The sequence below is a fragment of the Tachypleus tridentatus genome, chromosome 6 (assembly GCF_004210375.1).
Source record: "Tachypleus tridentatus isolate NWPU-2018 chromosome 6, ASM421037v1, whole genome shotgun sequence".
In the NCBI taxonomy this organism is placed as follows: Eukaryota; Metazoa; Arthropoda; class Merostomata; order Xiphosura; family Limulidae; genus Tachypleus; species Tachypleus tridentatus.
Genome location: NC_134830.1, coordinates 105,168,139 through 105,190,690, shown reverse-complemented (window position 1 = coordinate 105,190,690; position 22,552 = coordinate 105,168,139). Strand labels below are relative to the sequence as shown.

The window sequence follows — 22,552 nt, the reverse complement described above, 5'->3', positions numbered from 1 at the left end:
TCGTAACAGTTTCATAGCTAAACTTTCTAGAATAATAATCCATTCTTAAAACACGCACATATAAATTTAACTCACCATACTTCAACCAGTCTCCTTCAGTTAAAGTAATTAAAGTTAAAAACCGGTTTTACACACCAGCTATAAGTAAGATGAACAAAAGAAAGAAGTTACTTATATCGTACAATAAGTACGTATCCATCAACAAATACAGAGATATTAAAACATATCTATATGATTAAGAAAAAATATTTTTTAGCTGGTAGAAACCAGCCTCTAGTAACGATTAATTGCATAATAAAATATAAAAACACAATTCAGTATTTTAATAAAACATCATTTATATATATATATATAAGGTATAAAATGCTTTGTCCAACATTTCACCGATTTACTTTGATACTAGACAGTATTAGTAATCCAATATTCAAAGGACAGGCAAAAAAAAAAAGCAAATGTATTGTATATAATTTGCATAATAGCACTAATACTGAAACATTATAGCTGATTTAAGCTTATTGAACTGATTGTACAAATTATAATGACACTGAGAGCTGGGAAGTCTAAAATTCACTGATCAAACATAATTAGTTACTGCATTGATTTAACTTAGGCCCTTCGGATTTCTCTGACGAATCGCTTAAAATATTAATCTTCTTTTAAGAATAATGATATCGTTTTTGCTCTGTTCTTGGCTCAAAATTATATTTTAAGTCATTATTAACAAAGTACATTGCGTATTCATTTAGTGCAGTAAACACAATTAAGTAAATTTATCTGCCTAAAGTAACATTTCATTGTAAATACATGTCATTCAGTCTGCCTTCTATCATTTTCAAGTGATTTTAAGTTTAGTAGCCCATGGTGAATTTCAAGTTCTGTCAAACATTTAATTGAATATTTTACGTGTTACTAAGGCAAGGATTTGTGTGTGTGTGTTTGCTTTTCTGCATAAATGAGAAAATTATTTTTGGAGTGAGCTGAACATTTTATTTTTACTATTTTTATAGTATTATTATCAGTTTGTTTTAGGGCAAAGTCAAAATGGGCTATCTGCTGTATTCACCAAATGGAATCGAATTTACAAGTTTTAGCACTGTAAGTAAATAGAATTGTTGCTGTTCTATAGGATGGGGCTGCTAGTATTCTTATTAAGCACCATAGAAGAATGGATAGATTGATATAGAAACATACACACAGGTTGACATTGAAACAACTTGCAATTTTTGTACGTGTTTTTTTTTTTAAGTCTGTTATGAAGCTTTTAGTGAGAATAGAATTAGTTTTGTTATTTGACAGTTACATTTTTGCCAACAGTATAGAAAATATTCACTTGGAAAACGTATATTAGGTATAATAATAATAATATAATAAATAAATACATGAGGTGACTATTTTATTGTAATGAAATATAAGTATTGATTGTTTAAAATAAAATTGTTAAACAAAATGAAAATAAAAAATCATCAGAAAATGGATGTATTTTTATGACACTATTAATTTAGTATTTTGTTCTACTAGTTATATCGGTGGCTTACGAATTGTAGGTATTGATAAGTATCTAATTCTAATGTATTATAATATTTACTTCAACTGTAAAAAATATTCACAATATTGAAATACTAAAGCATGCATAACTATAATTACATTAAAGTGGTAAACAACAAATATCTTTATAAGAGGGACATTTATGGTTGGTAAAATCTTTTAAACCTATCTTGAAACATTAATAGAATAAAGTGTGATAATAAGTGTCTGATAGGTGCTCCTTGGAAATCCATCCAAATGAATTAATTTCAATCACTTTCTTATTTTCTACTTTACAATTTTCCCATGATAACTTTTTCTTCATTATGTCATTTAATGATTCACATAAAATCAGCTTAAAAAGACCTAAAATTCATATTATATGAAGTAATATTTTTAATTTGAGCGTAATAGTTTAAAACTTCACAAGGACCAAATATATCATTATACATTAATCATACAGTTTTCCTATTAATTCTTGGTGTTAGTATGGCAGACTCAGTTGAACAGGAAACCTTTTTTTTCCAGATGTTTTCTTTTCTTTTTCAACCTAGAGTAAATGATATAATGCATAGTGAGAAAGTTTTAAGTTGCAAAATGTTAGAAAATACAAAAGAAAACACAACTGAATTTGATAGGAATATTACCATTTGTTACAATGGTAATAATTCTGGAAGAAAGAGAATAAGTTGAATTTTATTTATGATTAAGTAAAAACTTTTACTATGATATTTTTTTATAATATGAAATGCAACATGAAAGAAATAATATATATTCCACCAAGCTTTAAGATGAGTAAAAAAATATAAAATACTATTGAATTTCATAAGAAAATTGCCATTTGAGTAAGAAATGTATTCAAACACTTAAGTATTTTAAAACCAATCCACTTCTATTGTTACATAGATTTCTTATTTAATAATAATTAACATGTTAGCTATAAACCAACTAATTATAATATAAAATACTTTTTTGATATAGTTGATATTGCTATTAACAGAGGTTTCATTTTAACTGTACAGATTTTAACACTTTGTTATTATTACCACATTATTTCTGTGATCAAGTAGGAATTAGATACTTGTCTCTTAGAAAAAAAAAAATTATACTCATGGATTCTTGACTCTAATTGCTTTGATATAAGTTCAAAATCCATTTATTCCCTTAATTTTATACATTTACACATTAATAAAATATTAATTTGAAAAATAAGCTAGCATTTACGTTATTTTTTATAAGGAAATTTATGTTGAGAATTAAAATATTTTAAGTTGAAAATCAAACCATTATATGCTCAACTTTATAAATTCAAGCCAGTGGATGTAATGCATGTTGTTTGAAAATATAAAGGATTAAAGGTATTAATGGTGTATTGACATGTCTTTTATTCACACAATGATCCTATACTGATAACGGATTTCATGAATTTTGATTACGCTAATTTTACTCAATTTGCATTTTTTTATTAATTACAAGATAAGTAACTTGATAACTTATACTAGTCTGCTGCTATAGTTGAAAACACAGACATTTACAGAGGCAGTTTATCATCACTGCTGTCAGTATAGTTTCAGCAAAATACATCTGGTGAGAAGAAGTTTTAAAAGCTCACTTTAGGGTATCACAAAACTGAAAAGAAGCGTTTAATAAAACTAAGTGTAAAACTAGGTTAGTTGCCAGAAGTTCCTGAAATATGCTAAAAACAATATATAAATATACATAATCCTACCTGATAGTCAATAAGCATAAAATTACATCATACTAAAACAAACAAAGAAATAAATGTGAGTTTCAGTAAGGAAATAGAAACACACAACTGACAGAAGTTGTTTGAATAAACCTTTGACAAAGTTACGATTTAGATTTTATAATCTTCAATGACATTTACTAACTTGAAAAATCTCCATTACTTCTCTACACTTATGGAGTTAAACCGTGTGTGTGTTTTTTCTTATAGCAAAGCCACATCTGACTATCTGTTGAGTCCACCGAGGGGAATCGTATCCCTGATTTTAGCGCTGTAAATCCGTAGACTTACTACTGTACTAGCGGGGGACGGAAGTTGAACCAGTCAGTGAACAAAAGAGCTAGAATGATAATTTTGTAATAAACAATAACTTAAAATTGAAAACTAAGTTCCAATCCAATCTATCATTGAAGTTCTCACTTATCACAGGATAATCCGAGGAATTATACTGGTTACAGGTCTTCCACAAAGTTGTTAATGTGTTGTATCTTTCAAACATGGAAAAGTAGATGACTACGTTAACAGAAGAATATGGTAGAAAATTAAATAGATTTTAAGCCGTTTCTAAAAGTATTCTAATATTTTATTTAATTACTTTTTGTTTCCATATTGTCACTTAAGGTCTTTATATTTTGATTTGATACGTAACATATATTTTATACATACGATGATGTTCTATAACTGAATGGTCATGATTTGGTTTTTTTAATTTTGCGCAAAGCCGTCCTTAATTTAGCAGTGTAAGACTAGAGGGAAGGCAGATAGTCATCAACACCACCGCCAACTCTTGGGCTACTCTTTTACCAAACGAATAGTGACATTGACCTTGATATTATAACGCCACCACGGCTGAAACGGCGAGCGTCTTTGGAGTGACAGAGACTGAATGGTCATGATTAATTACAGAAAAAAAATTGAAAGTTATTTAAGAGTCAAATGCATTTTACTTTCACACCTCTATTAAACATAGTATGATATCCCAATTTACGTTACAGATTAAGGTGGGTTTATAGTAAATCAATTTGTTCTCTAATGCTCAGTTCTAGTAGTACTTAACATTTAGAAATTTATTTTAAGAGAGAAAAAAGTATCCAAGAATCCTTATATAAGAATTCTTTTCAAGCCTACACGTTGGTAAAAATAAAATCAAACGTACAATTATTTCTAGGAAAATCACTGTTTTCATACTTGATATATTTTCCAGATCAATCGAGCTTACCCTGTCCCTATGACTGCCACGGTCATGGAACGTGCGACATGGGCACGTGTGCTTGCGAGCCAGATTACGCGGGAGACTCCTGTGCTTATAGTAAGTCTATCTGTAACGTTGCTTGGTGTTAAGTACGTTTTATCGACGACTGTTTTTTAAACAGAGTAGTAATTTTGATAAAATTATAAATATTTATCTTTTTTTTACGTTCTTTAATCCAAGTTCAAAAAGCTTACAATTTAATTGTGGTTTTCCAAACAACTTCTTACATTCACTGCGACAGAAGGTAAACGTCTAATTATACCAAGGTCAAACCTATGCGATCTGACCACCAACGTTTGTGTTATTATTTGGTATACGAAGTCTTCTTAAAACTGTCAATTAACATACAAAAGCAATGAGAGCTTGATGAAAGTGCTAACGGGTTCATAGAAATATTTAACACAAAGAAAAGCTCACCAACATGTCAGACAGATATTGACTTTTGTTATTTTACAATTACAGTTCGTAATTTTGATTGCATTTTAGGAATTTTTTTCACACGTTTCTGTTAAGACAGTTTTTCAGGCTATTAAGCAACAACGTGTGACGAAATATTTAGATGAAATGCGATAAATAAATAAATAAGTACTCTACTTTCAAATAATTGAATCTTCTTACTATAATCTCTCTTTTTTTAAAATAGTGGACACCGTTTTAACTGTTTATTGTGAAATAGAAGAAGATCATGTGATTGAACGTATTCGTAGAATCTTTCTGTTCTTTCAGGAGTGTGTCCAGTCCTCTGTAGCGGCAGAGGCCAGTATGTTTCTGGAGAATGTGTTTGTAATCCTGGGTGGAAAGGAAAAGAATGTCAGCTAAGGGAAGATGAATGTGAGGTCGCAGATTGCAGTGGACACGGAGACTGCGCAGACGGAACTTGTCGATGTTTTCCTGGCTATAAAGGGGATTATTGTGAAGAAAGTAAACACAACTATAAGTATTCTAAAATATCACGTGTTTTTTATTTATTTTATGCTAAAAAGATTTATTATTCTTTGTGTTTAATGAAAAACTCACGTCTAATAATACAAAGAAGCAATTGCATTTTGTATTGTTGTTGTTTTCGCGATAGTCAAAAGAAACCACGAAATACCAGATTTAAGTCTTGTCAAACATAAAATCAATTTATGTAAATGTAAACTTTTTCTTCATTTTTTGTAACGCTATGTTATTTTAAACTATGCTAATTCTAATCAGTATTACACTACTAACCTTGTTGTGTGATGTATGTTTGTTTGTTTGTTTTGAATTTCGCGCAAAGCTACACGAGGACTCTCTGCGCTAGCCGTTCCTAGTTTAATAGTGTAAAACTAAATGAAAGGCAACTAGTCATCACCACCCACCGCCAACTCTTGGGCTACTCGTTTACCAACGAATAGTGGAATTGACCGTAACATTATAACGCCCCCACAGCTGAAAGGGTGAGCATGTTTGGTGCGACGGGGATTCGAACCCGCGACCCTCAGATTACAAGTCGAACGCGTTAACCCACCTGGCCTTGCCGGGCCAGTGACGTATGTTTTTCATCAACTGAATAACGTAAACTGAACTCTATTATTGAAACCATAAGAAAATTCGGAAAAAAAAAATGTAACCGTTGTAATCCGCTATTGTATCCTATATCTGTTGTTAGTGAAATGCTAATATTTTAAAATTATTTTTCTCGTTCTTCTAAAATATAAAAGAAAGTCACAGATCTCCACAACAAAAATATTTACTTAACGTTGCTGCTTTAAAACCTTCACAAAGACCTAAAAAACGGTATAAACTCTCTCTATATATGCATATACAGAATTATTCTAGAGAAAGTAAGGCAATTTTGGACGACATGAAACACCGCCGTTTCTTGACTTAACCCTAGAGAAAAGGCCAAAATTAAAGCCGAATATGGTTGTCTACGTCCGGCGAATGGTCGTAAAATAGGTTTTACATTACTATATGTACCATTATTCTGCTTCTACAGCACTGACTGAAACGCAAATCGTCAAGGATCACTAAATAATTCGGGAACTGAGTTTCCTAGAATAAGGAAAATGAAGTTCCATTTTCCTGTTTTTCTTCTTTTTACTTATACTCCGTCGTCATATTATCAGAGAAATCAGGAAACTATAACCGTTTATCAGAGTTTATTTATTCCGTTAAAGAAAAATGAGCTAAAGGCTTTTTTATTTGGATGGCTCCCCAACTCTTGTATCATAACTATGAGACACATCGTTAAAATGAGTCTTTGATCATACAAAATATCCCGAATCCATGTGCTAAAGCAACTTTAATTATATTTCAATACTTTAGGAACGTTTAAAAAATAAATAAATGCTAATCGTGCAAAAAACATTTGCATTCCCATTGTTAAAAGTGTCAGCAAACTTTCTGTTTGGGATTTATTTTTTTTACTATCTATAAGCACGCATATGAAATTATATCGTGAGTTGTATAGATTCGAAAAAGATATAAACATAAATCAACATTATTACACGATGAAAGTGAGTTAGAACACAATATCAAGTGGGACAGAATACACACATCATTAACCTTTCGAGATAAAAGTTAATAAACGCACAAAATATACACATTCATACGTTTATCTTAAATTAAAATAAGTCTGTAGAATTAAACTTTAATTTTATTATTAACAATATATATTAAGTAATATTAGTTCGTAGCACCCGTGACCTGTTTTGTACATGCGTGTCCGTATATGATAAATTTTGTATTCTTAATAAACTATAAATACATAAACTACGTTGTTTTCTACGGTTTCTTTTTCATTTGTGCTTATGTGTTTATACTTTCGTTGAAACTAAAACGTCAAGAGAGCATTTTGGATAGAAATAAATTACAATCATATTGAGCCTTAGTAAAATAGCAAGTGAATCGTCTCTGACAGTATAGAATGTCGATATCTCGCACTGCGTAAGCTGAAGGACGCTGAGTTGTGTTAATACAAACGAGTTGGTTTTGTTGGTAAAGTTCGCCAGTAAACAGGTACTGTTATTTAAAGTTCCTTTGAAATATGAATATTTACTAACGATGTTCTGGAGTGTAACACAAGTCTAAAAACTAAAGTAAATATGAGGTCTAATTTTAGCACTGCTATATTTTTAGCTGCGACATAACAGCTCATAGAACGGCTCAGGCCCTTCCAGCGCTACAGCAGTATCTCTGCTGAGTCCCACCGCTAGAAACCGGGTTTTGATACCCGTGGTAAGCATGGTACAGATAGCCCATTGTGCTTAGTTTCAAACGAACATAATGGATCTGTTTTTTGTTTTGATTTTCAGGTATAAAATTTTAGCTTATAGCTCCATCATCTCATGAACGAATTGAGATTTAATTACAGTTTTGAACTCAGGAAGTCAAACCCCTTTGACTGATGTATTCGATTACACTCTAATCCTGCTTAAAAGAAATTTCATTTGAGAGTAGACTTATAGAGATTCTGATGAGTATTAAAATCGAATCGGATATACGCAAGTGTTGATGGTGCACAAAATATAGCTCATAAAAAGGAAAAAAGGTCCCATAGATTAATTTACTCTAATCCAGCCTGAAAGAATTTCTAGTGCTACGGTTACTGAGGATTCCCTCTTGTTTGTCTTCTCTTTAACAACTTTTGATTAATTTATAATAACTTGCAAAATGTTAGTTTTTGTCTTTGATTTATATCATTTATGGCCGTAGCATTACTCTCAAATGTCGGTTATAGTGCAATGCATAAAAATACGTAGGAATTATAAAATATATACTTGTAGACTTTATTCTGAGCTAATCTTAATTACGTTTGATAAGACAAATATATTAAAAGCATTAGATAGTCATAGTCATTCTAGTAAGAATATTATATGTTTTGAAACCTCGTGTACGAAGACTATTTATAATTCTGTTCTGGTGTCCTTTACTCTAAACAAATTATTGATTTGTACTCAATAATATACCATATCGTCAATCCAATAAGATATTTTCGATCATTCAATTTAGGTAGTAAAACGAGAGTTTTAATTGTATTTCATGTTTGTTCTATCATTTAATCTTCCTAAAACCTAAACATAGTAATTCAAAACAACAATCTGAATGGCTGTCCTTACAAGTAAAACAATAATGGAATTTTCTGATATGTAAATTACGTACATATGCTAAATTACTTCGAGTTACACACATATATGGATTTTTTTTGTTTACTGCCCAAAACATTTTATGGAAGAAAGATAATCTGGTAAAGGATAGATAAACGTTGTCTGGACTGTTTTTTACACCATTTTTTTTCATTTTTGTATCCTACAACACTGTTAAAGGGATAGCAACCAGCTTTGTTGAAATTAACTATTAGACTTCAAAGTTTTCGGGACATCATAAGGATCTTCAAAAGTCGTATATGATAAATTTTGTATTCTTAAGAAACTATATCTACATAAACTAAGATTCTCACAACTTGTTTGGTACTTGTACATGCAAGGTTATTTAATGCTTTGAAAGGAATTAGAATAAAATAAAAGTTACATCGTTTGTGAATACTTAACGAAACTAACTGTGTTACAGTCGACTGCCTAGATCCAGACTGTTCAGGTCATGGTGTTTGTGTCAGCGGTATGTGCTTGTGCAGGAAAGGTTGGAAAGGAGCAGACTGTAACGAACCGGACAGCGATGCACTGCGTTGTCTTCCAGATTGTTCGGAGCATGGTCAATTTGATCTTGAGCTTCAACGTTGTGTTTGCGATGATCAGTGGACAGGACCTGACTGCTCTCAAGGTAAATTTTGATTTTTTTTGAAATATGGGTGACTGGATGGAGTTATTCCAGCGTTGATGGGCTTGTAATATGTATGTAGTATTTCTTCATTTAGAGTCCTATGTGTCTAGATTGTAGTATTTAAGTAACTTCATTTCTATGTATATATGTTTAGAAATATTTTCAGCTGGGTGTATGTATGTATAAATGTATATGAGTGTTGGATCCTTGGTCACAACAAACGTTCTTTACCGTTTAGGCGTTTTGTTTTCTGATGTTTGCTGTAGAAACAACACGTGGTAAACAGTTTTAGCATTTGTTACAGACCTTTTAAAATGTATGTATTATGGTATAAGTTAAAAAGTTTTAAATTTATAGAAGCAAAAGTAAAAACAATTTAATTTATATGCAGACATGAATTATACATTAGTAGTTATCAGACGATTGACAAAAGTAAACAAGTCATTTGCCAATAATGTAGTCAAATTCATTAGACATTAAAAATTATTCCATAAATACAAAAACTTATAACAAATGTTTAATTATTTACCAAAAAAATATACCAAAATGTTCATGATGTTTATAATGTTTGTCATTTAGTATCAATAATCAAATAAATACCATTCGTAACAATCATATATATATATATATATATATATATATGTTTATAGCATTAATTTACTCAAAATGTACCACAAACATTACGAAGTCACCTAATCAAACACCACCGTCTATCCTAACAATAGAAATTCCTTATAGACTTTAGCAGAACCTTACGTGTGCAATAAAACTGCATAAGTGAAAGATAAAAATATATACCTTCAATAATAACCATTTCAAAAAAACAGTTTTGTTGGTGATATAATCACAATTACCGCGGCGGAAAATATGGTTAACGACAAGGGCACCCAACTAAAGAAACAATGAAATCTACGCCTTGTAAGTAAGAAATATATATTTAATTAGCTATACTCATTATCAGCTTAAATTTTAGCTTCGCTTTAAGTGTCTTTCTTTGACCATAAATAATCTGTGTCCTTACGTGTCCTAATTTATAAATTTTAAGTCAATAAATTTCTTTAATTTTTTCCCCTTTTTGTTAGTGTTTCTATAATATTAGCACAGATATAGACAGTTACCTGTGATTTAAAACAGTTTCAAAAACATCGCGTTCATAGCTTTACCTAAAAGGATGAAAAGGATAGATGACAGCCAGCATTTAAAAATACGGCAATACCGACCCTATTGTGTTACAAAAATTTATCCATATTCTACTTGTTTTGCGATTTTGTTTAATTTACATGTTCAGTGTAGTGATATTACATGTTTAATATTTCCTTTCATCTTGTTTGTTAGAAGACTTTGTCAATGGTAACACAAAACATGAACGTGATAACAGGAAGCGTTTATTAAACGTTTCGGAATTTTCAAAATTCCATCATCAGTAGCCTGGAGGTATAAAATAAATAAAAAGGATTTGCAGTTACAACCGCAATATGCTGTACATAAGAAGTAAGCAATTTTAGTATAAAAAAAATTATATCTATGCCCACGTGTTCACATGCACGTACTCAAAGTAACGTTTGATATAGGAGGCCTTAGTCTCCGCACGTGTAACGAGTAGACTAGATGTAAACAATGGGAAGTAGGCACATGATCTTTGTAGCGAAAATAATTTTTGATCTGAAACACGGTTTCATAATAAATTTTAGGTTAATTTGGGGTTAGTAAAAGTTATAGTTTTACAACTGTTTTGTGATACAGGAGCTTTGTTTTCCAAAATATAGCAGATGTGTAAATGATGTTTAGGTACAGTGGGTACCTTAGGTGGTTTGACAAAACAAAAATAAGAATGAGAAAGTTAGTTTCTAGAGGAATTGTTTATGGTAGCCCTTTAGAAAGAGAATCCTTTTTGTAGAGGAAATTGCTCAATGAAGGGCAATTTAAGGTAATAGACTTTTGCTCCCTCTTTTGGTCTAATCTTTAATTTTTTCCATGCTAATTAAAAATTATGAAACTTAGTTTTATAATTTTACTCATTAAAAACATCAGATGATTATAACAAATTTTCAAATGTAGTTGAAATATATTTTATCAATTTTTGTTGCTAACGCTTTTGTTTGGTTTTTCAGAAATTTTGCGCTCGGTTACGCAAAGGATATTTGTATAGCTCTAATAAATATAAACTGCTAAGCTAGAGGGAATGTAGCTAGCCAAAAATACACATCGCTGGCTCTTTGCCTACTTTTGTCAGACCGAAAAGGGGAATTTTACTGTCATTTTACTAATGCATCAATAAACCTCAAACTACGGAACGCGTTTTGTAGCAACAGGACGTGAACTATCAGTATTTTAGTGCACTTTATGGGCACACAGCACTAAAACCAATCTATTTCTAGTCTGATAAAACTAATATCTGCTTCATGGTATTTGATTCATTATAAGTGATTTATGAGGTAAAATAAACTCATTATTTTAGTGTTTTTCAAAGATCTACTATTAATCTTGTTCTCTATGAAGAACATGCAAAATACACTTAAATGATTAGTAGTTCGTACACAGAAATAAGCAAATAAATGAAATATAATACAGATTGTATACGAAGGTTTTATGTAGTGGAGTCATTTTTGTATAGGAGAAAGAGTGGTACATAGGAAAGCTTTATCATTATAATTCTTTTCAACATTTATCGGAACAAAAAAGCTAAAGAGATATTACAGTTGAAGGACACATAGTTTTTTGTTTGTGAAATTACATCAACTATTTTTTTTCATAAAGTAAATCTGGCATCGTTGAAGAGGCCACAAATAATAAAACAGAAGACTTACGGAAATTTTATGTACATGTTTACACAACTGATCTAATCCAACTCATAATAAGCATTTTCGAATTCTAAGCGATTCGAGCTGGATTAACTAAAACGTTACGTAAATTTTGTTTTGAGACTATTTTTCTTTTTGTCTCTCTCTTATCAATAAAATTTTATTCTAGAAAAATGTGATCTTGATTGCGGCCCTAATGGAAGATGTCAAGACAGACAATGTGTATGTTTAGAGGGTTGGAGTGGAACGAAGTGCATGGACAAATTATGTGACCTACGGTGTGCTGAGCATGGACAATGTAAAAACGGCACTTGTCTTTGTATTCAAGGATGGAATGGTCGTCATTGCACTTTGGGTAAGATTTTTATTATTCGTTAAACAATATTTTTATTCATTACATAGGTTTAAAAGTTTTCTGCAAACACAGTAAATACATAAACAGATAAAACTTCTTATTTGAAGTATTGCATCACGGTTAAAATTAGAAACACAAGTATCAAAAATAGATAGTTAAGCATTTTAAATTAATTTATCATAAGCTAAATGAAAACGTTAATCTTTATATGGTATGTACTAAGAATTAATATTGATAAACAAAGGAACCATAAGTTCAAAGTTCACGTAATTCGAGTTATACAAGCAGACACTTCATGAAAGTCGTTACGAGGAAACTTTCAACATAGATCAAAACTTATATCTGTCGTAAATATATTTTAAGTCTTGCGTGAAAACATGAGCACATGATTTGTTAGCTACATACACAGACATCTATGTTTGTTTAATTAAAGTCGTGGTAAATCACAAGGAAATTCTAAAGTATTCAGTACACACTAATGACCACATCACTGTCATAGCCCAAAAGACAGAATTAAACAGGACTTTAAGTGATCCCTGGCTGTAAAGTATACTTATTATATGATCTTCTATAAATATAGGTACCGCTGGATTCTTTTTTCTTCTTTTGTAGAGTTACGTTCTTCTATCTTACTACAATCAAAGCCTTCTTAATGAGAAATTCAGGTGCATGTGTACTTTAAATGAATATTTTATAGGAACGTTCAATAAACACTAAAACTGTAGGTTCTGAACACTTGGTATAAAATTGAAATATATTTGCTATATCATTTTCTATAATCTAGTAATAACGTTCTTAGTTCGAAATAAGATGTTTAGAAGAAAGGTAGTTCATACAATAGTAATATATTTCAAATATTTACAGAGGGTTGTCCCAAAAGCTGTAACAGTCATGGAGAATGTGTGATGGTTGGAGGCGAATGGCAGTGTCGTTGTGAATACGACTGGGACGGAGTGGACTGCAATGTCCCATTAGAAAGAGTCTGTGACGACAGCAAGGACAACGACAATGGTAAAGGAAAAAAAGTATTTCTCAGAAATCGACTCAAAATGTAACCGAATTAATTCACACTTGTGTCATTATGACTTAACTGAGCTTAACTTAAAATTAAGTTATCTTCGTCAAATATCTGTTTTTCAGACCAAAGAAAGAAATTTATTTTTAATGGAACAATACATCTTGAAAGAAGTTTCTTTAAAACCCTTTGTAAAAACAACAACAATTATAATTTAATTACCAGATAGTTACAGAATAGAGAAAATAAATGACTGAATATTTTAGAATTATTAGTAAAGACAAATTAAAACTATTATCTCTAAACATGGAACTACTCACTATTATATTGTGTATGTGGTGTTAAATAGCAAGTATACGTCACGTTATAAACAGTTGCAGCAGTTAGTTTGATAAACTTGTTCATTATTTTTTAAAATGATCTAATGATATTACAAGTATTATTTTACTTGATATTATATTTTCAACTGAAGTTGATGCTGCAAATCCGTTTCTTGAAAACTTAGCATAATTGTTTAGCAAAAGATTCACTTTATATCAGTGTGTTAGTTGATCTTTAGATAGTTCTAATTCGAAAGTGAAACAAAGAGAAAGTTATTGAATTTTTTATTAAATCTTTTCACCAATATGACTTTTAGATGGTATTTTCTAAACAATAGAATTCTCCCCCCAAGGAAAAGCGCTGTAAGTAAAAGACACATTTAGACAAATTAAACTAAACATTACAGTATATCTCCATTTGAACTTTTCTTCCTAATTATCTGAAAATTATTATTCGTCCAGTCCGGAAACGCCATTTCTATTATGAAAGAAAGGATATTTTTAATCGATTTTGTGTTTCTTTGAAACACGTTCACAAAAGAAAAGAAAAACAATTGTATTTTATTCTAAATTGGTAAAAATCTGAGTTGGGATGATTAGATTAGAGTGTATCACGCTAATTAATGAGGTTATACTTCTTGTAGTCTCTTATCAAGTTTGCGAGTGGCATTTTAGTTTTGAGATAAGTTTCTAGTGTAGAGAAAGTTGGTTTTTTTCCTGCACATAATCTTTGTTTAGAGTTAAAGTGAATTTTGATGGTTTTAACAAAGAGGTTATGGTTGCATCTGACAGTTAAATAAGAATAGAAAGATGAACTGCATAGAACGATACAACGAATTCTTTGTTTCCTTTTCATTGTCCTTTTCGTATTCCATCTTATATTTTAATTACTTGTTATTTCTCATTTAGAAAAAAACATAATTTCCTGAAATACTTGATACATTCAAATGCATTCATTAAATTTTAAAACGATAAACCTTTGAGCTCTCTGAAGCTTAAGGGAAATAGTTCTGTTTCTATATACAACAAAGTGCAATTATGTATTTATTAAAATAGCACTAACTATTAGAGGTTTATCAATATCACTTAATGTGGCCTGATACTTGCATTGAAAGTGAATAGTGCTTATCGCATTTACAATAGTAACTCACTCTACGCCTAAACGTGTTATGGTGCAGCATTATTTTCTTGAATTATCGTAGCGCATTCTAAGTCCTATTATATTTCCCAAATCGACAGATGGACTCGTAGATTGTGCTGACAGTGAGTGCTGCAGGAGTAAAGATTGTAAGGACAACCCACTTTGTTTCTCAGCCACAGATCCATTAGATATTCTTCTCAGAAAACAGCCTCCTGCTGTGACGTCTTCTTTTTTCCAAAGAATGCAGTTTTTGATTGAAGAGGATTCAGTTCAGAGCTATGCTCGAGAAGATGCTTTCAATGACAGGTATAACATTTACACTGGAGATATTGTGTACTTATTCAAACTTTCCATATTTTCTCTAAAAATAAATACAAAAATTATTATTATTTAAAAAAGTATGTGTCAGTTCCGAAAAAAGTGAAATATATATTTATATTGACATGAATAAAATGAAAATAAATTTATTTTTAATGCTCGCTGTTTATGTTTACAAGTAACTTTGTTTTAAGTCATACTTTTTGGTATTACAGCTACAAATATTGATATAATCTGTTTAAAACTTATGGTATGTATGATAAGTTTATTTTACACGATAACTAAAGTGGTTATGAAAATTCACTTCAGATATATTTCAAACACTTCAAAGTTTAAAGGTGAATTTATTTTGTGAAAGTTGTGCAAAGCAAAATAAGTAATTTAAAATACTATGATCCTGAAAACTTTTGAAAACGTGTGCTAATTACAGAAAAAATTAATTGTACAGAGAGTGTGTACCATTTAACCATGTGGTGTTTGCATAACGATGCTTTCAGATTTCTAATAATAGCTATGAAGTATAACATTTTTGTTATTGACGATTGTTAACCAAATATTATATCCGAAAACTAATATTAAATATTGCATGCTAAGCCATCCTTGAAATAAAGATGTCCCAAAACCTTGTGCATAATAAATAAATACTTACAGATTAACTGTCTGAACTGTCTAATTTCGATTAACTCTTCTTCCTTCTACACCTTCAGCATGTTCTGGAATCACTTTAATGCAAGGTATGTACATCTTTCTGTATCTTTTTTTTCTTGACTGGAATTTATGACATTATCCAAAATATGTATAGTGTTTTTAACCGTTTTTAATCAAATAATACTTTGTTACTTTGTGATGAATTATGAAAACTGTGTTGCTAAGTAATCTACAAAATCATTGCTGTATGTAATTTTCGACTCCTCATTATACAAAGTATAGTAGCTAATAAAAGTACATAATATCTTATTACTTTGACAGCTAATATCATTTCGTTGAAAACAAATAAAATTTGATGTGATTATGTCTCCATACATTTTAAAATGGCTTAGATCATTTCTTCTTAAAAGAGAATTTTGCAATCAATCAAAGTTAATTTTCACATACCTTTAAATAGATAGCACTATTAGAATATCAAGATAATTCACGTTTTTAAAGCTATTTTAGTAAGTTTCCCATTTTTTGTGGTTTTTGCCTTTTCCTAGTCGTGCTTCCGTAATCCGCGGGCAAGTAGTAAGTTTATCTGGCAGTGGCTTGAGGGGAATTCGAGTTGGAATATCGACAGATCCACTAATTGGTTTCACTGTTACCAGAGAAACGGGCTGGTAAGAGTAATTACCATGTAGGTTATAATTTTACAATAAAAACAAAGACTATCCATTAAAAACAAACATTATTATTGAAGTATATTACAGTAAAATATTCGTGGTTAGTGATTTGTCATAAGAGGTAACAGCAGTTTTGGAAGGAAACTATGTGTAGTGTGTACCATTTTTACTTCATAGTTTACTTGTAGACGTTGTAGCAAACTACAAACTATATTAAATAAAGAACAATCAATTTCTCGATTATTCAGGGTCATCATTATAAGAATATTAATTTAGACTTCGTAAAGCTAACCTTGTCAGTTATTAAATCCTGCTTTTTTTCAGACGTTTTTATACAGTACAGTTACATTCCATACTGAACCTATCCTAACCTTTGTTATAGGTTTGACCTCATGGTAAATGGGGGTGGAGCTGTAACACTGCAGTTCCAACGTGAACCTTTCAAGCCACATGAACGTATTGTTGTTGTTCCATGGAATGAAATTGTTGTCATGAATAAAGTTATCATGACCATTCGTGAAGAGAATACAGTCGACTACAAGTCATCTTTGTGTTTGGATCATAACTACGACACCATGAAGCCCGTTGTGCTTGCGACTTGGAAACACGGCTTTCAAGGTGGATGTCCGGAGAAGAGTTCCATTTTGACAGAATCTCAGGTTGTTAGAAAAATACTTGCATTAAAACAAGATTGAAATATATATATAGTTAAAATTTTAACTTTCTAAACAATTCGATTAGTGGGATAATGTAGTCTGTATTTAGTTTTATTTTCATGCATAGTTATGAAACAAATGCGAAACTGATGAGGCAACGTTTACCTTACAAAATAAATCAAACTATGTGTGAGACACATTAAGATTTTGAGACATGAAATGATTGTAATATATCATAAGATCCCAGTAAAACAGGATGACGTCTGCTTTTAAATACTTTATCGATAGTCCTAACTCATCTTGAAAATTTATTACCTAAAAATATTTCTAAAATAAATAGATTATGTTTTATATATTCTTTGAGGTATGTATGATAATTCTCAGACAAACGAACCGTAAACATAATATTCTTGCGTTTCTTCTGTTTACCGATAGGTTGTTCAGGAAAGCCTCTCCATTCCTGGTACAGACCTTCATCTTGTTTACCACAGCAGTAGAATGGGGGGATATTTATCAACAATTCAACTACAACTAACACCTGACGAGATTCCCCCGACTTTGCGTCTTATTCATCTTCGAATATCAATCGAAGGAATTTTGTTTGAGAAGCAATTCGAGGCTGACCCCGGGATTAAATTTACATATGCTTGGAACAGAAGAAACGTCTATCGACAGAGAGTGTATGGAGTAGCAACTGCTACAGGTTAATGCATTGTATTAATGAAATTATTAAATATTTTCAATAAGAAAGTGCATGTATGTTTCGAGAAATAGAATAATTTTGATAAAAGAAAATTTAAATCGCTTTTGTTGTTACTCGACCTTTGTAAGATTATTTGAATCACTAGTAAATACTTTTTGATGTTTCTATTAACCTCAGACATGCATTTACGGACATAGATTATGTTGGCTATTGATATTTAAATAATAAACTTACATAACTTTTTCATTGAATATTGACATTTAATTTCAGCAATATCATTAGAATCATACTTTAAACACTTTATTGTAAATTTAAGTTTATTATATTATATTACAGTTACTATTTTATACATTAACAATTGTATTATTCATCACCGTTTTTTTCTATAACGTAAATCGTACCTAATGACATTTACATGAAGTTTAACGAGCTTATTATACTTGATTAGTTTTTTATTGTTACAGTCCATATTGGCTATGAATACAGCATCTGTCCACAAATAATTTGGGAAGTGCAGAACACCCAGGTCAGTGGACATGATATGAGTATTTCCGAGATCGGAGGTTGGAATCTAGATATTCATCATCGATATAACTTCCATGAAGGTAAGCTAAAAATAATCCTGCTTTACAGTAAAAGGGTTCAATAATATGACAAACGTTTGTACATTGACGTGAAATATCCAATTAATTATTTTACGTATAAATTCATTGATCCAATACCGAAAGTTAGTTTGTGTGAATTATATGCCGCCTTTAGTGATAGTTGGAAACCAAAATCAATAGATGTATGTAATTCTGACTGAAACTTACATCAGGATTAAGTTAACGCATGCCGATTATACATTCTGAGAGAGTTGTGGTAAAGACCATTATTAACAGACATAAAAACTGTTTTCAATCTCATTTATTATATGTGTTCATTTACCCTGCTAACAGTAAAACAAAAGTATATATACATTTATTTATCGCTTTTTCTAGGAAGAAAACACAGATTTCCTTATTACTTATTTTCACTGAACTTTAATTTTTCAACTAATTAACATTTACTCGTCAATGTGGAATTATTATTTATCACTAGGTATTTTGCAAAAAGGAGATGGTACAAATATTTATTTAAAGAACAAACCCAAAGTACTACTGAATATTATGGGAGATGGACAACAAAGACTTCTGCATTGTCCAGATTGCAATGGCATAGCAAAGAAACAACGTCTTTTGGCACCTGTAACTGTAACTGGAGCTCCAGATGGAAGCATATTTGTTGGAGACTTCAATTTAATTCGTAGAATTACACCAAATGGATTGGTTACCACAGTAGTAGAACTCAGGTACGTTATTTTTTGCATGAAATGCGTATTTTTTTGTACTTTATTTTTCTGAAGACAGAGGTTGAATACTACATATTTAACTACCAGTTCAAAAATGAGTAGAATGCATGTGCTTTAGAAAACTGAATTGAAATTCTCCACATTTAGTGCCCATCTTCCTACGCTACCCGGTGCATTGTTTCTTTAATTGTGTTAAGTATGGTAAAAAGTATAATTTAAGATAATGGCGTGAGAAACATGATATGTTTATATATGTATCCTTTTTTAATGTGTAAATTAAGACATTGCTTGCATTTACTTCATTTAATTGGAGTATTATAGTGCTGTCGTACAGTAATATATAAACTGTCGATATCGTAATAAAGTCCAGCTTTTCTCTATTTCAGGTTACAAAACAAGAAAGAAAAATTAAATACTTTACATCTTAATGGGAAAAGAGGTTCTTTGATTAATTATCGCTTCGATAAGCTCTTGATTACGAACTTAATCACAGTGAATCTATCGTGACAGCATAAAAAGAAATATCCGAGTTTAAAACAAAATAAATAAAAAGCTTCCAAAGAAGGCCCTAAATTAGAAGCTTAATGTTATCGTTACACAAGTAGGTCCCTTCCAGGAAAATTTCAAGAAGAGAAACTTTCATATATATAATTTGCTGTTTATATTAGGGGTGTGGTAGGGTGCATTTTTGTACAAGTAATAGCTGTATAGTTTTTAATGTTGTTTTTGATGGTTTTTTATGTGTAAACTAGAATAGACAGAACATATCGTACTTCCTTTATGTTATATGTATGAGAGAGTTAAACCATCATATAAAAGTCAAAAATATCGTAATATCTAAACTTTTCAGCATATTCATTTAGTAATAAATATTGTGTTTTGAAGTTGGATAAACAAGTGTATCTCACATGTTTAGCATTTCAATGTCGTCATAACAAAATACGACTACATTCTTCACTGAAACAAAAACTGAAGGTAGTTTTTATGCCAAACAAAAAGCTGGTAAGAAAGCTACTTTTAAATTCTCTGAGTTGAAAAATTAGCGGTAAATGATTTAATTTTTGTTCCAACAGTGATGCACAAGTAGCCTATAGATATCACTTAGCTGTGGCTCCAGTGGATGGAAAACTGTATATTTCCGATCCAGAAAGACACCAAGTTCTTCGTGCTATCAGTCTGAAAGACATTGAAGATGTTAGTAACAATATAGAAGTTGTAGTTGGTAGCGGCTTAAAGTGTTTACCGGGAGATAAGCTTCTTTGTGGTGATGGAAGATCGGCTAGGGATGCAAAACTGTCTTATCCTAAAGGTGCAGTGTATATTTAATTTTACATGAATGTTAATTCTAACAGTAATTTTACAGTGAGGTTTTACTTTTACGATCGATGTTTTGTTAGTTGTTAAAAAGAAGAACAATTGCAGTTGTAGCTTATAATTTTATCGTAAGTGAATAATGTTTCATCTTTCCCTCCTTTATTATACGGTCACAGTTTTCGTACAATGTGTAAATATTAACTAAGAACTGTTCAATAAAGAAAACCGGACCTTTATCCCCATCTTTATAAAATTACCTAAGTGTAACTTTGAAACACGTCACAGGTAAACAAAACCTGTTTAGATGTTCATGAAAGATCCATGAAATAATTTTTCTCCAACCTAGAATGAAATGGCCTAAGATAGAAATTGAATTAGAAAACAATGTTTTACTTGGCTCAGAAAGTGTTTTTTTTTTTTGTAAGTTACAATGTATTCATTTCAAAATACTCAAATATTTATCAGTATCAGGCCTTATATACATATATTCATATATAGAAATACACATATATCAACAGTTAAACTTATGAGTAATAAATATATGAAAGATACTTATCATATCATGCTAAAGTAAAATTGGTTTACGATATTACCATATTTAAATAAAATAGTGCTCTTAGTTTAAATATATTGTATACATACATTTAATATTCAAATTTATATACTTTTCACTAAAATAGATTCAAACATTGACATGATATGACATACATGTATTACATACATGGCTACCACTGTGTCCCTGGATGGGGAGGGCAGAGCTTAAAGAATTATAATGACAGCATCGTTGTTCATTACACTATGTAACACAAATTTTATTCCTGAATAGTATGTGTTATTTCTTAATTGCGTATGTTGTAAAAGTGCAGAAAATGGCCATTATTCTCTTCAAACTTTGCTATTGTGACCTGAATAATGAAATTTAAAAATTAACCTATTTTCTTTGTAAAAAAGGGTAAATTTTCGGCCTTGTGATTGCCCAAGAAGTCCCAAACCACTGCGACAAAGCTGCCCCAAGCGTTTTTCCCCTTACTACTGAGCTTCTTGGGAAATTCTGTCCACTCCAGGATCTTCTTTATTTGTGGTCCAATGAAGACACCAGCTTTGACCTTTGCCTCAGACAGCTTAGGAAAGAAGTCTCGAAGGTACTTGAAGGCTGCAGACTCCTTATCAACAGCTGTGACAAATTGTTTCATTAGACCCAGTTTTATGTGCAATGGTGGGAACAACACCTTCTGGAGGTCCACTAGTGGCTCACTCTTGACATTGTGTGAGCCACAGAGAACTCGGTTCGTGGTGGCCAGTGCTTTCTGTTATAGTGCGCTGCGGTGTCCCTGCTGTCCCATAGGCAAAGATAACAGGAAAACTCGGTTAAGCCTCCTTGGAGACCCATGAGGAATATCACAATTTTGAAGTCTTCGATAACCTCCCAGCCATACTCATCATGCTTCAAGGCTCCTAGCAAGGGTTTGACGCTGTTGTATTCCTCTTTGAGGTGCACCAAATGAGCCAGGGGAAGAAATGAATACTTATTCTCGTTATGGAGCAGCACAGCTTTGAGGCTTCTTGATGAGCTGTCAATGAAGAGACGCCACTCGTTCGGGTTACAGGCAATTTAAATTGCCTCGCACAGACCGGATACATTGTGGCAGAAGAAGAGCCTATCTTGACGAGTGCAGAAACTCGAAAAATGTCGGTGACGCTTCCTCTTGCACACTTTCATCTAACAAATCCCACTCCTTGAGCCTAGATGTCAAAAGCTCGGCATTCGACTTTGTTAGACAAAGATCTCTGATCAAGTCATTGAGATCTCTTTGGTTGGGGTAGTATGGGTTTCTCTCACCAGCTGCACTTCTAAAATTGTAATCTATATCTTCAATGTATATCTCCTCTTCTGACGATGGCGGAGTGGGTACAGGGAGCTCAGGGCAGTGTGGCACTGGAGCGATGGATGATAGAATGTACGGATGCGTGATAGCAGTTGTATTCTTGCCAGCCCGATGTTTGAAAGGGTCCA

General features: G+C 31.4%; 1 protein-coding gene across 21 annotated transcripts in view; it reads left to right on the top strand.

Annotated features, from left to right (window-relative positions):
* Ten-m (teneurin transmembrane protein Ten-m) overlaps positions 1 to 22,552 on the top strand; it is a 354,091-nt gene that overhangs the window by 314,950 nt on the left and 16,589 nt on the right. For 16 of the 21 annotated variants that reach the window (XM_076506757.1, XM_076506760.1, XM_076506761.1 and 13 more), the window contains 13 exons: positions 4,476 to 4,580; positions 5,250 to 5,444; positions 9,060 to 9,269; positions 12,240 to 12,425; positions 13,290 to 13,436; positions 15,000 to 15,207; positions 15,927 to 15,953; positions 16,413 to 16,532; positions 16,918 to 17,194; positions 17,627 to 17,894; positions 18,359 to 18,499; positions 18,975 to 19,224; positions 20,298 to 20,533. In XM_076506757.1, coding sequence (XP_076362872.1) covers positions 4,476 to 4,580; positions 5,250 to 5,444; positions 9,060 to 9,269; positions 12,240 to 12,425; positions 13,290 to 13,436; positions 15,000 to 15,207; positions 15,927 to 15,953; positions 16,413 to 16,532; positions 16,918 to 17,194; positions 17,627 to 17,894; positions 18,359 to 18,499; positions 18,975 to 19,224; positions 20,298 to 20,533 — 2,370 coding nt within the window. The remainder of the gene's footprint in view (positions 1 to 4,475; positions 4,581 to 5,249; positions 5,445 to 9,059; positions 9,270 to 12,239; positions 12,426 to 13,289; positions 13,437 to 14,999; positions 15,208 to 15,926; positions 15,954 to 16,412; positions 16,533 to 16,917; positions 17,195 to 17,626; positions 17,895 to 18,358; positions 18,500 to 18,974; positions 19,225 to 20,297; positions 20,534 to 22,552) is intronic. The other 5 variants (XM_076506764.1, XM_076506773.1, XM_076506771.1 and 2 more) reach the window with 1 other exon arrangement.